The sequence below is a fragment of the Lonchura striata genome, chromosome Z (assembly GCF_050655825.1).
Source record: "Lonchura striata isolate lonStrDom1 chromosome Z, ASM5065582v1, whole genome shotgun sequence".
Classification (NCBI taxonomy): Eukaryota; Metazoa; Chordata; class Aves; order Passeriformes; family Estrildidae; genus Lonchura; species Lonchura striata.
In genome coordinates, this window is record NC_140740.1 from 63,357,502 (window position 1) to 63,373,994 (window position 16,493).

Here is a 16,493-nt window from a genome sequence, read left to right on the forward strand (position 1 = left end):
GGATCCTTTTAAGAGAAGGGAGGAGAAGGTCACACAAGGTGGCATCCTGTCCTGCCTTGAACCCATTTACAAAGCTGTGCGAATTCTTGAGGAATTACTTGACCTCTCTGAAGGCACCCAGTTTCTCTTCTCTTGTTTTCTTGCTTCTGAATTACACCTAAACCATAATAAGATACTTCTAAGATGGTGGCAATTATCTGTTTGTAGCTATAAAAGATGAAGAGGAGATTCTGTTTTGTTGGATGGGGGCTTAGACAGTGGTGGTATTTGTTGCTGCTGATTTGTCTGGTTGTTTTGATTTCTGGGGGCCTTGCTGGTTTGGTTTTCTTTGTCTGTTGGGTGGGTTTGGGGTTTTTTCGGAATTGAAGGTGTGGAGAAGAGAATAAGCTGTGCCTAGCTGTATAATAGTAGTTTTGCTGTATAGTTTTGATTATCTGGCACAAAGCTGTATTTGATTAACTGCATTTCCTGTAAAGAGTTTGAGGTTCTGGTTCACAAAAAAGCTATTAACATTAATTAAGAAGCTGCAGAACATCAGCTGAATTTTATGTTTCAGTTCTATCTTCCATTTCCTTCCAGTTTTTCAGTAATTCAGTATGTCTTAGGCTTTATTGTAGGAGTCACTTAAACTATTTTGAGTGCATCACTTGTACAATGAGGATGGGTATGTTGTTTCTCTAAGTTTTGTGGCTGCACTAGAATGATTAACTTTATTATAGTCTCAAAAAAACCAGATTAAATTTGTAAGAGTATTTTTCTGCTGTAGGAAGCACTCAGACTAACTGTCCACATAATGGGAGGTATTCTTTTCCTTTTTTTTAAGGAAGATGGTTAATGTAGTGTAGGTAAGGAAATGATGGAACAGCTTTATTAATATTTGTAATGGATAACATTTGCTTAGTTTTTCATAAATATTTAAGCTATTCAAGATTATTCTTGAAACAAATTGCTCTACATGAATGTAGATGTTTCATATTCCCTATTTGAGGTAATTATGTACTTCATGAGCTACTTCATAAAATTCCATCCTTTTTTGGATAAATATTTTCTCATCTTATTCTTTTTTGTTGTTCTGTTAGTAATTCATGAAATAATTCTGTGTAGAATATTGACAGTCACCTTAATGAAATGTTTATTAATTACTAAAATGATACAGAGGAGATAATTTAGTCAATGGTGACATGATTATATGCTTACTCTGTTTTTAAAAGTAAGTGGAATATGCAAATGTGGCTTTTAAGTAAAACAAGTAAGAAAATTATGTAGTGATTTTTAATTAAAGATATTCTGTCAGTGGAGCAAACATTTGGCAATAGAACAATATGTACCCCTCTTCCTTTTTTTCCTAAGTGGTTCTTCAACCTGTGCATTGTTAAATCTCAAAATGCTATCACTGGAGTTCTCACCTAATTTGGCTTTTTGTGGTTATTCTGTTCAGTTTTTAACATAACTGCAAAACATGGTGCTTTTGATGTAGGAACAGACTTCTTGAGGACACCTTAATTCTCTTTAATTCTCTTTCTGGTGGTTTTTTTTTTTTTTTTTTTTTTTTTTTTTTTTTTTTTTTTCTGTGAGATCCTTTCCTGTTTCGTAGGCTTTTCTGTAACTCTACTTGAAATGTTTCCTAACATCAAGCAACTCTTGTGAGGTTTAATCTATTAATGTCAGTTAATGAGTTAGATAATCACAGAAGGAAGATATAATGGTTTTACTGTTCATTTTGTGAAAAATATTCATATGCCTACTGTACCCATTATCAGAACTGGCAATTCCTTACAGGAATTCTGTCTCTGCATGAGTTGTCACTGAAATTCTTTGGTGTTTCTATGACCAAGGTGAAAATGGTCAGTATTTTATGGTTAATAACCAGAAGTTACTAACTTGTGGTAGTATAAATTGGTTGGAGGTGTAGGTTGGTATTTATGTATCTTTCATGATGTATGATACAGTGTTACAGAGATAATACTTTTTAAGCAATAGAGAAAAAAGTTCGTAGAGTAACTAGCAGTTTTGACTTGAAAAGGACTGCCCGAGCGATAGCTGTAGCAGCTTGAAGCAGGTCAACTCAGTTGTGGCAACTATTGACAGAGGTGATGGTCAAGCAGAGGTGATGTAGACGTGTGGATCTCTTCGTAAGATATCAGGATGAGAGCACGGTCTGCCTAGGTGCATGACCACATCAGATGGACTGAGCTGTTTGTTTCATTAGCTCCTTGTTTCACTAGCTTTGCTTTCTTCTTTTGATAGAGACGAGATACTGTAGTTCTGCTCCAGAACTTGTCCAGATACATGCTACAGGGTGAGCTGGGGAGCTTCACCTCCACTTCAGGGAATTTTGCTCCAGTCTTACCAACCAAATATCCCTCCCGGCAGTAGCCTTCAACTGTGAGCCTGAAAGCTGCTGTTCTAAGTGGTAGGAAAGACTGACTGGCTTCTTCGCTTCAGTTCCAGGGTGGATCTTCGTGCATTCCATTACTGCATTTCAACTGATTTGTCACCTGCAAAGCCGAGCAGGTCCAAAGCCGGAATTCTACACAGTTTTATGTTTTCATTTAGCCATACTTGGTTTCAGTGGAAATATGATCCCGTTGTAATCCACTGCTGGAACAGCAACAGACAAAACCTTATCTTTTGTTTTATCTATTGCTGAATTAGTGGTAGCATAGTGGACATTAAGCTCTCTTCCAAGTGTAGTATAACTTTAAGTGAAATCAAGTATTTTTCTTTTCAGTCATTACATCTCTGTTACTGTTTTAGCTCTTACTCTTCTTAGGAATTACTCTGCAGCTTACTATCTGATGAGATTGATTGCTCCCCTTTTTTGTAAATCTGTGAGGCAGTGTACAACCCACTGCTTTGTATGAGTAAATGTTTGATGCAACTGTGGTTATAGTATGGTTCTGTTCATCTATGTAAGATGTTGGTTCCAGCCTGATCCATGAATCTTCACTTTCCAGGTACTTGTCAGATTTCTTTCTTCATCCAAGCCCAAGATGAAAGTCAGTTTTCTGCAGATGTACACACTGTTATTTTGACAGTTCCTAGTACGCGTGTGTATACTAACAGTGTGTGGATTTCAGTTACTTTCTCCTTTCTTACCTGTTAAGAATGTCCTCTTCTATCTAATTTAATATAAAATTTCAAACAATAAAATAGCAAGTTTTTATTGCCTTTTCATAGGTCAAACCCGAGGGAAAAAAACACTATCGGGTGTAGTTTAGCAGTGTTTCTGTTTAAGAGATGCCAGTGTGAATTTTGCTTAGAGAATGCTAAGTTTGTTGTTTTAGTTAAAAAACAGTCTTGTATTTGATCTGAAGTTACTATACCTAAGATTTTTTTTTTAAGTTGCAATGCAGAAAAATGCAAAAACAAGTACAGGAAAACCATACAAAGGAAAGGCTTGTCATTCTAGGCTTCTGCAGTTGTTTTTCTTTTAAATTAGTCTTCTGTATCTTCTTTGTCAGTCACCACAAGTTCTGAAACCTCTCTGCCAGTAGTTGCATTGTCACCTATTTAAAAATTAACCATGTTTAAAGTTTTTTTCCATTAGTTTTGTGGAGTAAAGAATGTTGCATTTCAACATTCTGTAGCTTGATTTTTGCAGGATGTGTACCAGGAGAAATAAATTGTACATGACATGTATATATCTGGGTGCAAGTGCATGCATAAGGATCTATTCTGCATTTAAGCAACCTGCCTTCTTTCCTGATTCTGCTTGTGGATGTAATACTGCTAGAAATACTTTCAGATCTCTGGTTGTAAAATTCTTGATGATACAGTAATAGTTGTAGCTATTAACATTTCAAGGGAAAGGAAAAAAAAGCAGTTTTGAGAAATTTTCAGTTTTTAAGATGTTAAGCTCTTACAAATTTTGATAATCCTCTACTCCATGATTGAAAAGTTCATCACTATTACAGACATTTCTTGTTATTTCTAGAAGACAGTTAATCTTTTATCATCTATTAGTTTGATTTTATCTGAGAAGTTTAAAAGTCAGATGACCAACCGAGCTGTGTGCTTGAAACAGGAGTGTGGGGTTTTATTCAGTCACAATTAGATTTTCACCTAAGTACTAGACAAGGAGGGGATGGCGGGGGGAAAGGTTGAAAGTAATGCTTTTTAAAAGATGAGGGAGTGTGATGGTGTTATTCTGATTTTGACTGAGTTTGAGGTACATTGTGTGGCCTCAAGCGGTCTTCTGACAGATGAGAATATACTATGTATCTAGCTTTAGAGAACTGACTTGACTAATGTAAATGTGCTGTGGTAGCCAGCAGAAAATTGGTCTCAGTATAGTTTTAACCCCCATTGGTCCATTTTGTTGATCCACTGCACTGCTGTTTCACCTTTACTCTTGTCTTGTATCAGCTGGAGGCATTAGTAGAATGAGTGGTGGAAGCAGTTGCTAACAGAGTCCATAAGTAATTCATATCATCTCAAAAGAATATGTAGATTTTTTTTTTCTTATGTAATTTCAGGTTTTATTCTTTCCACCAGGTGAAACAGACCCACTTGAGGGTCCTGTTTAGGCTGTTACCAAGTGGTTTTTTGGGTTTTTTTAAATTATCGTAAATTGATAAAATTTTAAGAATTTATTGCCATGATGTATTTTTTAACTTGTTCTGTAATGAATGGATGAGGCTGTAGAAAGCACAAGTTGATACCAGTCAGTGTCTTGATCTCTAGGGAGATGATCTAGCAACCTTTCTTTACCTAAATGGAGCCTACAAGAAAGTTGGAGAGGGACTTTTATGAGGACATGTAGTGATTGGACAAGGAGAAATGGTTTTATGCTGAAAAAGGGTAGAAATGGAAGGAATTCTTTACATGTGAAGGTGGTAAGGCACTGGCACAGGTTACCCAGAGAACTTGTTGTTGCCCCATCCCTGGCAGTATTCAAGGCAAGGTTAGATGGGGTCTGAACAAACATACTGTTCTAATGGATGATGTCCCTGCTTATGGCAAGGGGATGTTTTGATTAGATGATCTCTAAGGTCCCTTCTAGCACAAGCCATTCCAATTCTGTAGTATGTAACATGTTTGATTTTCTGGGAATGTGTGAGTAAAGAAAACCTGCATTAGAAGTTCATTATATGTGTGCAGGAAATGGGAGTGATGGTTTCAAAATTATGCTTGTGGTAAGGACAGAAGATTTTAGAGGCTTAGATTTTGCAGTGTGTGCTATCTCAGAAATAATTAAGAGCTACTCCTTTAAACTGCAGTGCTGTGAAACACAGATTTTTGGGAAGACCCTGAGAATATTATCTAAGAAGCCTGTAAGTTTGCCTTTTTCCTGGACATGAGTATTATGGTATGAGGCATGAAAGTTTTACAGAAATTATTAAAATAAAGCCCAGGCTGAAAGTCTGAAAAACAAAGCACTGAGCAATGCATTTTGTTTTCTGCAGAGCTGGGTAACTGCGTGAACACAGGGCTTATGTTGCTGTGCAGATTCAACTCCTCCTCTTAAGCAAACACAGGGATAATATAGATAAGCTTTTGTAGTCATAGATGAGCCTGTTGAATTGGAGCAAAGGAAAAATGTTGTGTGTTGTAACCTTTGTGAAGTTTCCAACAAGAAGATCTTAACTTTGACAAAATAGTCATATTTCATCAATAAACTACTTTTAGTACAAAGTATAAAAAGATGAAAAATATTTAGTGAAAGGAATGACTACTTATTAATAAATATGAACCAAATTTGAATTAACAGTGATTTCATATGGTTCTGCGATTGAAGTTTGATGGGCTCTGTTTCAATAAAAAACCCAACCCAACCATACCCCCTCAAACAAACAAATAACAAACCAAGCCAACAGGTACAACAAAACTGAAAACTCAAACAAACAGACATCCCTGAAAAAAAAAAAACAAAAAACCAAAACGCATATATCAGTTGCTTGTAATACCAGATTACTGTAGTGTCCTGAGTGTTAGCCTAGGAAGATTCTTTTTCTTCCTCTCTGAACTTTTGTGATGAAATGTATCATGAAATTAGAGTTTTGGACAATTGCATCTTTAAGAACAAATTATTTTCAAATATGAAGTTATATATAATATGTATATTTTGGAGTGCTATTTTTCTCATTAGTTTAGTTGTTAAATCAAAATGCAAATTTAAATTAAGTGCTTCATTTGCTACTGATTTTGCTGTTTGACCTTGAACTGGTCCTTATAGTTAAGCACCACTTAACACTGTTGAGCCCTGCAGTAAACAAGCTGTCAGCATTGTGCAAAAAAAAGTCATGTTTGTGTCCACTGGGTAAAGCATGTCCTTCTTATTTGTCTTGCAGGCACAGGAGAGAGTGGCAAAAGCACATTTATCAAGCAAATGAGAATCATTCATGGATCAGGTTACTCTGATGAAGACAAAAGGGGCTTTACAAAACTGGTGTACCAGAATATATTTACAGCAATGCAGGCCATGATCAAGGCCATGGATACTCTCAAAATCCCATACAAGTGTGAAAATAACAAGGTAAGATTTTTGTTTATTTCTGTAGCTGAAGTTTTTCCTCTTTATTTTTGGAAATATACTGAAGGTCTCAAAAAAATGACAAATCACAGAAGTGATACTAAAAGCTTAGAGGAAAAGGGTATTTCCTGTCCTGCATTTAGAAATCTGCCTTTTTGTCTACTTTTACAGCACAAATATGCTTTTAAACGAGAGACCTCTCTTAAGATGCCTGGGGGACATTGTCACAGAACGGAGGTTTAATGGCAGGCTGCCATTTGATTTCAGTAACTCTTGTCCTTTCCTATGTGGCTGTGCTCTGGTTAGAGCACAGTTAAACAATTCTTGCGATGTGTAGCAAAACTTTACTGCTTAAGGACTGCTATTACATTACAAGTAGAAAAAATTCAAATTATTAGACAAATAAGTGAAGATATCTGTGTGTGACTAGATTGTTAAATTAAAATTTTCTACACAACACCTTAAAACAGTCAGAGTCTTTTGAAATTGATGTTGCTACTGCAGTTTAAATGGACAAAATATGTTTAAAAGTGTTTCTAAGGTTCATCTCTTTTAAACATTTTTTTTTAATATTCAGATTTTAATAGTATGGTAACTACAATAGTTTGTCTCAGTCTGTGACTAGGAATGAAATGCTTACTAAAGTATATGGTAAGGCACAGAATTACATGTCTGTATCTCCCAATATCACAGAGTCACAGAATAGGTCAAATTGGAAGGGACCACAGTGCATCATCTGGTCCATACTCCCTGCTCAAGCAGGCACTGTTTGATAGCAGTTCCCTGAGAACTTGTTTGTATTTTTACTGTTGATCTATTATTAGCAACTTTACTGAAAGGAGAATTTAAGATCTGTGACAAAGTGGATGGCTCGCCTTTCTTTCCATGTTGTGAAAGAATATTTAACTGTCCAATGCTCCTGGATGAAAGTAATACTTTCTTAGATAAATTACTCGGAAGTTCTTTTGTTCTATTTTTTTTTCTTTAAGAGAAAATACCAAAGAGTAGCAACATTTACAATAAACTAGGCATCTAATAACTGGAAGAGAGAAAATGAGATAAACTTGGATTAATATAAGAATCTTTTGTATCTGAACATATGAAGTTTAGTTATTATAACTGAGCTGCTGTATGTGTTTTATGACAGCTAGCTTATAAGTAGGAAAGATAAAATTTATTAGCAGGTTAACGATGAATTGTTTTTTTTATTTGCATTTGCTGAAGTCATTGCACATGTTCATCACTTTGTTGGTGATGTAATGTTGCAATAACATGGGTCTTACAGGAGCATGATTTCATACCGCAGGAAGTCAGGAGGATCCAATCTGTCAGAATCAATATTGTTAACCTTCTTTAATGGTGGGTGGGGTTTTTTGTGCACATAAAAAAGATTGAAAAATTCATAATTGGTAAGACCTCCTGACTGTTGAATTTCCTAGTCCAGCTGCATGCAGGTGCTGTCTGTTTTCCCCTTGTCCTCTATAAATCGCAATCAAATGTCTGATTAGTTTTAGAATTGTATTTTTATTTTCATTTCAGTCTTTTGCCTCCATTTCAGTCTTTTGCTGCGTACAAAGCATAAAACATACTGGCCTGGAAAGTTAGTTCATTGTACAGCACATTTTATCTTCCAAATTGGTGGTGACTGTCACTTAGCCTTAATATCTGGAAATCCTAATGATAGATTAGGATTATTTTTTTCCTTGTATTATAACAGAGTGTGTGTTCTGTTATTTTTTAGATGTGCTGACTTTTTGTAGAGTTTTTATATAGCTGAGTGAGTCAGGTAGGTTTGCCATAGCTGTACACGCATGGCCAGAACTGTTCACTTTCTCTACATAAAAATTACTTTGCTGAAAGTAGGGGTCTCTGCTCAGCTCTTTCACAAGCATTCCCATCAGTTTCGAATAGGGCTGCTTGCAGACTAAAAGAAAAGTCTCTCAAGGCAATTCCTGTACTGATTCCTTCAGGAATGCAGGCAAAGCCAAACGTGCTACAGCATTGTGCCTAAATAGACATGATTGCGGTCTACTACACTTTGGCTTTGTATACAAGGTCACTTCATTTCAAAGCACTGAACACCAGTCAACAAATAAAACCTGCTCCTTCATTTTTTTACAGGCTGTTGAAAACAAACTCATTAGTCTAGCAGTCTAGAAAACACAGGAAGGGCACTTCCTATTAATTTGAGTCTCCTATCAGGAAATCCTATCTCTGGAGAGAATATCTTGAAGTTTGAGTAACAGAATATTTTTAGCACAGTAGCTGTTGTACACTGCAGTTTAGAAAATTGCTGGTCAAGCTGGTATTGATGTGGTCGAGCCTGAAGAAGACTTACTCTTTTTTTGGGTCAGGTTCTTCATGTTCTTCAATAGCTTTTGGGGCTACAGTATAAATGGTTTTCTCTTACTGTACCAATTTTCATACTTTTAACTGTGATTTATTAAAACTGGAGTATTTTGAATCTCTGAATGCTGCTGCAATTTGAAGTGTCCTAATACCTAGCACTCAGTTAAGTAGGCAGCTGTGTTCTTTGTGTGGTGTACAGCATCACAATATTTACGTTGGACTACTTTAGTATAATTAACATAGCCATCAGCAAGTTCTACATTTTGTAGGTCAGTTCTTGTGAGATTGTATTTGCCTTCATAGTCACCAATGTAACTAAAGAGGCAGAGAGTGAAATGCATTGTCCTATATTATAGTAACCTAGACTGTTTTCAAAGATTATCAGAGTAGTGAAAGCCAATTGAGAAATATAACTGTGTTTAGAAGCTAATATCTCAGAACTGATGGTAGAGCATTATATAATGAAAGATATTTATTTTTATGTGTTTAAACTTCAGAATGTAAGCTCTTCTGAGGTTTAAGATAATGGGTGCGCATGATCTCTTTTAGGAATTTGTCTGTCATAGGAAATGGTTGCTTATAGATTTTTTTAGTTTCCTTTTGAGTAAATTTTACTGTGCTTCCAGTATTTCTTTTTCAGCTATAAGTTGTGAAGTTGTTGTATGGCTTTTGAATTTTATGGTAAGAAGTATTTTATGAAATAAGGGAAAGTTAGTTTTTTTTAGAAATGTTCAGAAGCAATTTTGGAAATTGCCTGTCTTTTGCAAAATTTTCTTTGTACAAACTAACTCATGCAGGTATTCCCACAGGAATGCAGGAATAACCACAGGTATTCAAATACAATTTTTAAAAAATTACAGGCTTATGCTTTTTGCAGTTTGTATTTTTAGACAAATTTATCTACCAGTATAGTGAAACACCAAATAGTACTGTTGTCCTATACTTTTCCATCTTAATGTAACTTTCAAAAGACAAGTTGCTACTCTGTTTCAGCAGACAGTATCAGGAAGGCGTCACTCCATGGTGATTAACAGGCAGGAAGCCTTACTTCAATCCCATTCCCATAATTTCCTGTGAGACTTCTTAAATATTCATAACAATAAGACTAATGTGAGTAACTGTAGTCTTCAAGAACAGGTGACAGGAAAGTTTTTCAAGAAGCTGGAAATGTAAAAGCAGGTTTTGTGGTAGACGTTTGCTGTTAAGTTTCTGAGTGTTTTCTGATTAATTTTTGTCTGTATTTGTGCCTATTTCCTTTGGGAAATGTTTTGCAGTCAAAATGAGCAGATATTGGAAATGCTTTCAAAGTTCAAAATCTTACTAGCATTATCTTCAAGTCCATGATTGTTTTATTAGCTTGTTTTTTTCCACATCAGACAGATCCTCTGGAGAAAGCTAATAAAATTACAGGCAGAAGTGGGACAGTAGGAGCAGGAATGGAATCAGATGGCATAAGTTTTTGTCTTGGGTAAAGAGTTGGGCATGTTAAGTGGTGAAATCCCGTGGTGAAATTTTATGTTGAACAAACATAGTTTGGAGGAAAGGCCCTACCAGTGTAAAGGATTGAATCTAGAACAGTAGGGTGCAAACTGTGAGGAGAAATCTTTCAGTTTATAGGGGGGTTTTATTTAACAGAAAAACAAGAAATATGTTCTTGGGACAGTGACATAAAATGCTTATTGCTTTAGAACAGGGATAATCAAATGGCTCTTCAAGCAGATGGAGAAACCTGTATGGTTCTTGGTTAGTATTTAGGTTCTGTGAGGTGTTTCTCTAAGCACTCAAAACCAAAGTAAAATTACCCAATAAATAGCAAGTTAGCACAAGAGTTAAATGCTTCTACCCACAGGAAGCTCCATAGGCATTATTTTAGCAAGAAATAGCTGCAGTAAGATAACATGCAAGAGTGTATAGAAGATTTAAAACATCGTGGTCATTGAACTACATATATTCTGACAAAAGGGACTGAAGACAGGTTGCTTTTTTTCCACTGAAGCTGTATATATGAGGGAAAGCCCATTTCCCCGAGAGCTGTGTTTCCTCCCATGAGGATATCGATCCATGAGCTTTAGGTCTTCCAATAAAACCACAGTTTCTTTCTGAGTGCTTCTAAAGCAGCTTTGTGAAGATTTTGACAATCTTAAATAGATAGCAGCCTCTCCTCAGCTGTCTTTCTCATCTTTTTATTGGTCTCCAGTCATTTGCTCTTCTCATTCCCTGCCTTTCTTTCTGGCATGTCCTCAGTCTTACATGCATTTCGCGTCAGTACACCTTTATGTACTTACCTGTGACCTACCATTTAGTCCTCCTTTCTCTTTATACTTGAATATAATTAAAATTAATGTGCAAAAAGCTCATTATGTATACATTCTGTAGTATACATTCTGTTTTCCTGGTCACTAATTTGTTTGCTCTCTGTTTAGAGCAGAGAGCACTTGAATTTATTTGTATTGCTCTAATGGATTACTAAATTACTTGTTTCATCTTGTTATCTTCTGCTTAAGTGTTTCATACTTCATCCCAACAGAAGCCCAAGTTCTAGCTCTTTTTTCAAATGTGTAGGGAAGATGATGGTATATGAGAAGTATGCTGGAGAAGCAGGTTGAATACTCCCATGAAGAGTTTCAAATACTTTATTTAAAATAAACATATAGGTAAATGAACACTCTTCCTTTCTCTGGGGAATGTTCACATGAGTGTGTACACTCGCAATGAAGATGTGAAATTGCTCAGGGCAGCTTTTATGTGTAATTGGAGTTTGGTATGTATTTTAAGGCAGTGAGGTTGTGTACTCTTGGAATGGTTCTGACTTTCTTCATGATTAACAGCCATTATATAAATATAGGTATTTAGACAATACAGTTTTATAAAAGTAATGGATAAATGTAATAATATGTAAGTATTTTCAAGAAGGAAATATTTAGAATTCATAGTTTCCTAATTACTTAATTCATTTCTACAAGAGATAGGCCAAGCTTGTCTAATACTTATCTCTAAATTAATTTCAGGTTGAAGTATTTTTGTCGTATTTTCCTCTGAAAATTTATAAGAATATTTCCTTCTCACAGTAAGGTTTTTTTTTTGGGAATTCAGATCCTGTTGTGTTCTGGTTTTATTATGCAGAATGACTAAAAGTTACTTGTTTCTTCATTGTAATTCCTATAATACACAAGATGCTTGAAATAAGGTTTATTGCAATAAATTAATAGTTCTTCAGGTTAAATGGACAATATTTTCCTCCAGATTTTGTCATTCCCTTGTTCAGTGTGCTCTTCCTATATGGTAAAAATTACAATGCAAGCAGGTTTTGTCTTGTAATAAAATTCAGCCTTGACTTGACAAAAGAGTAATTAAACAACAAAAAAAAAAAACAAAACACAACCCGCCCTTCCCTCCTTCCTCTTCCCTACCCCCTTTTTTTTTTTGTTTCTGAAGTTTAATTTGTTTTGTATTGTTGGATATATTGCCTAGTAGAGGTATTCACATAATTCCGTTGACCTCTACTTTTTCTGAAAGATTTTGCTCTTTTTTTCTCCCTGGTTAAATTAGGATTAAAGTCTGTACATGAAGAGGTGATTACGTATTCACACTTCATCAGTCCAATCATATGCCTACCTGTTTTTACACTATGAGCCCATGTAGCTCCACTCTTAGACTTTGTATTCACATTGGGTGATTGCATAAAGGTGAGTAATGAGACAAGAATCCAGGATTTTGCGTCTGGAAGAGTGGGTTGGCAGAGGAAAATGAAAGCATGACATTAGTCATGTTACAATTTAATTTTTTACTAACAGTTACATAAATCACAAGGCTATGGTTATGTAGTTCATCTTTGTCAAGAAAGTATAGAGCTCTTAAGTGTAGATTGTTTAGATTGCTATGGTGGACCTAAGTTACTGGGTAGGTAAAAAAATAATTTATTATGAGCAAGCCACTTCTGTGAGCTGTTTCAAACATGACAGGAAAAAGCTGAATGTTGAGTTGTAGGGATGGTAATTACAAAGAGCTGCCTTCTAACATCTCTATAACTCTCATGTCTTTCTTCATTAGTCCTGTCATGCCTACGAGTTTCTGAGACAAAGGATACTGTGGAAAAGCTGACACAATTAAAGTAGTAGTTAAGGTTGTTTTGGATGATGACGTGCCATTTTTCTTAATACGACCTTCTAGCCAGTGTTAAAGTTTGGCTTACCATTTAGTTGTTAATCTTCTAAGCCAATTTGTAGATAAGTGTACTAATAGGTTTTATCCTCAGTTGTAGACCCATGGAATTGAGTAAAACTGACCTTGGCACAGAATATTTTTGAAACACTTCTAATATGTTTTTATTATTCCTTTGACCCTTTGCATTTTTTAAAGCTGCTTTTATTCAATGAGAAAGAATTTCTTTAAAGCTGAAATACAACCCTATGACTTAATGCATTTTCTTTAGTTATTTTTTTCCTCTTTTTCTTTCTTCTACTTTCTCTGTCACTCTTAAATACTGCCTTGATCTTTGAAAAGTTGAAAGGGTAATGATGAAGAATTGAAAATAAAGCCCTTCAAAACAGTGCAAAAACATATCAGATATTGTAAATTCTGCTGTAGCCAGTAGTCTACAAATAAGAAAGGCACAGGAGAAAATGAAATGTGGTGGCGTTTTTCAAAAGTAGTGTATAGATATTTTAATTTAGCTCCACAGTAGGGATTTGGTGAAGAAATTAACCTTAAAATTTAGTTTTGGTTTTGAAAAAGATGGAGTTTTTCCAACCAGTTGCCACTTTGTAAGGAGTTTTTAAAAACTCCTTTGCAGTAAAACAAGCTAAGTGGCACTTTGATAATGAGCCATGGAGGAGCTGTTGGTGTTGAACTGAGACATCACTAAAAGACATGAAAATATATCTTGTATGTGTATCTACTGTTACGTATGCAGTTTGAAATGGATTTTTATTAAAGAAAGTTGGAGTTCCTTGTATCTGATTCAAACTTGCTCATAAGGGAAAGTGTTTAAGACTGTGTATGAAAAGATGCATGTATGGACACATCTTCTCAGAGGTTGCAGAGGAGCTTGCACACTGACATAAATGAAGCATTCCTGAAAGAGAGAACACAGACCATGCAGGTGGTATTTAAAGTATGGTCAGGAAGGTTCTAAGGACCCTTTTTTTTTTTTTTTTGGCAGGCTTGTTAATTTTTAGAAGCTCTTTTCAGAATTTTTATAATGATGCTGTGTTGTGTACAGTTAAATTTACTTATTGAAAATTCTATTCTATGAAAAAGTTTTAACACAAGTCAGCATTTTTCCAAGCTGAGTTGTGGAAGTTTTTAATTTCACCTGTGGGATATTCTAGTAGTTCTGATAGGGAAAAGACATTATTATTAGACTCATTGTGAAAGGCTCTGTTTTAAAAAGAAGTTACTTTTCTGGGGCAGCTTTTATAAACAAAACCATTCTAAACAGAGAGGAGCATGGCAGTAAAGCCCTGTAGCTCATGTCCTTGTGTAATAAACAATGACTTGAACTGGCTGCTGTTGCTGTAGTGGTGTACTCTGTCTGCATTGCAAAATGTTTTAAATAGCAACTCCCTGCTATAGAAACCTACTCAAATTTTCCTCATATCTTTTATTTCAGAAAAAAAGTGTACCATTTCAAGAAGTAGTTTTTTGAGTATTAATGATTGGTAGGAGCTATAGCTTCCTCACTCACTAGCTTTGTTGTTTCCTGATTCCAGTGGGGTGTGTAAGTTCTTCCTGGTATGTTTCTGCCTATCTGTCCCTTTTTGGACACTTGTCAGCTTTGTGGTCTTCCTGTAGAGCTTCCTGTGCACTGCTGTCTGATGATACTATATGAATCAGCAATGTGGGTAGTGTTTTGCCTGTCTGACAAATAAGGAACCTGCAACAGTAATGTTTTTAGTTTTTCTACTTGGAAGTCAGTATTATTTAGAGTTACTTTCTTAAGGCACACTGGGATGTATTTCTGTGAGCCAGCAGGACTTTTTTGATTTATCATCTACTGGCTGGAATATGCAGTAGAAAACAGCCTTTTATGAATGCATCCCAGGCAGGTGTTGTAAATGTCTGGATGTACTGAAACAGACAGAATCCTTGCCAACATTAAATGCAATCAAATTTGTCTTTGCTAGATTTTAATGCAATTTTTCATTGCATCCTTCGTTAGTGGTCTAAACTACACAAGAATTAGATTTTACAAGTTCTTTCCTTTTGGAAAGGGTTGAAAATTAGATTTCTTATATGAAGTTACTACAATGAGAGGAAATTTAAATAAATACATCTTGGGGAGAGGGGTTGGTGGAAATGTGGGCAAAGGGAGAAATATAGTTGATATGTAGGCTGAGTTGTCAAGATGCTACTTTGTAAAGAAAGGGTTAGTCCCTGAAGAGAGTTTGTTTAGTAATGTTTTTCCAGTGTTCAGATGGTCTCATTAAGTTATTAATCTTTGAGCATGACACAATTATTTCTCAACATGGTATCAAGTAAGGTATTTTCTTAGACAACTGTTTTTTTTATTTTATATTTGGCAATTAGTTCTATTTTCTTGTGTTAAGGTTTGTGGTATTTTCTTTTTTCTTTCACTTTGCATATTCTCAGATTTTGTGCAATTGTATTTGGCAGAAGAGTGTGAGGGAGGGTACTAAATGAGAGCTGTTTACACTGCTGTGCTTTGTACCTGGTTCCCATATTCCTTTTGAGCTTTTGGACTTCATAGAATTCAGTGAGTTTCTCAGGACAGTCTTAGTTTTCTCTAGCAGCAAAGGTCATGGAAGTAAGCACATGAATTGGTATTTTACACAGTTGGAAAAATGGTTGATATGACTGTGAAACACAGGCTTCCTGATATAGTTGCATTTTCCAGCACCTGCTTTGCAGATACAGATTTATACCATCTGCAGAGTTCCAGGGTATTTTACTAAATTTCTTGTTAAAAATAAGTATTTCCAAGTGTATGAGGAATCAAACAGGAAACAATGCTGTAATTTTGAGTCTGCAGTTGTCAACATTGCACAAAAGACATAACACCCCTTCTGTACCGTACAAGAAAAGAAGAGACAGTAACTATCTCATCCTTAAGATGAGCAGAAATGTAATGGGAAGTAATTTTGTAGTAGAAATTGGAGTTCAGAGATGTTTTGAAAGGCTGAGTTAAAATACACTTAACCAGAACCCTACTGCATGCAAAATTCAGACATATATTCATGTCTGTCTCCTAATTATGCTTCACTACATCACCAGGTGAGTCTACTGAAAGAAGCAATGATAAATCTCCACTGTTACAGTATGTTACAAGTGCCATCATGGTTACCATTTATAAATAAAATCAATAAGTGAGCTAAGTATTCTCCTCTGCACTTTGTAATTTTTTTTTCCCCAGCACAGCCAATTATAGAATAATGGAAAGGCTCATGTCCCTTAAGATAATTCTTATGTTCTGTGGTAATCTTTCCATTCTGAATGTTAGTATCTACTGTCTTTCGTCTTACAACATCTTGCTATGTGGAGATCTGTACTCAATAGAGATCAGTGGTTATGTCTGAAATACTAATAACTAGACCTTAAAATGAAGACCAGTGCTGGAAAAGTGTTCAGAGCTGTTATGGGGAGACTCTTCAAAGGCAGAGATTTTCCTCTCTCCTTTCCAATATCATTAACTGTGATTCTGTTCAGTGCC

General features: G+C 35.5%; 1 protein-coding gene across 1 annotated transcript in view; it reads left to right on the forward strand.

Moving 5' to 3' along the window:
• Positions 1-16,493, forward strand: part of LOC110470681 (guanine nucleotide-binding protein G(q) subunit alpha) — a 117,132-nt gene that overhangs the window by 31,225 nt on the left and 69,414 nt on the right. Inside the window, exon 2 of the mRNA XM_021530526.4 lies at positions 6,294-6,478. Coding sequence (XP_021386201.1) covers positions 6,294-6,478 — 185 coding nt within the window. The remainder of the gene's footprint in view (positions 1-6,293; positions 6,479-16,493) is intronic.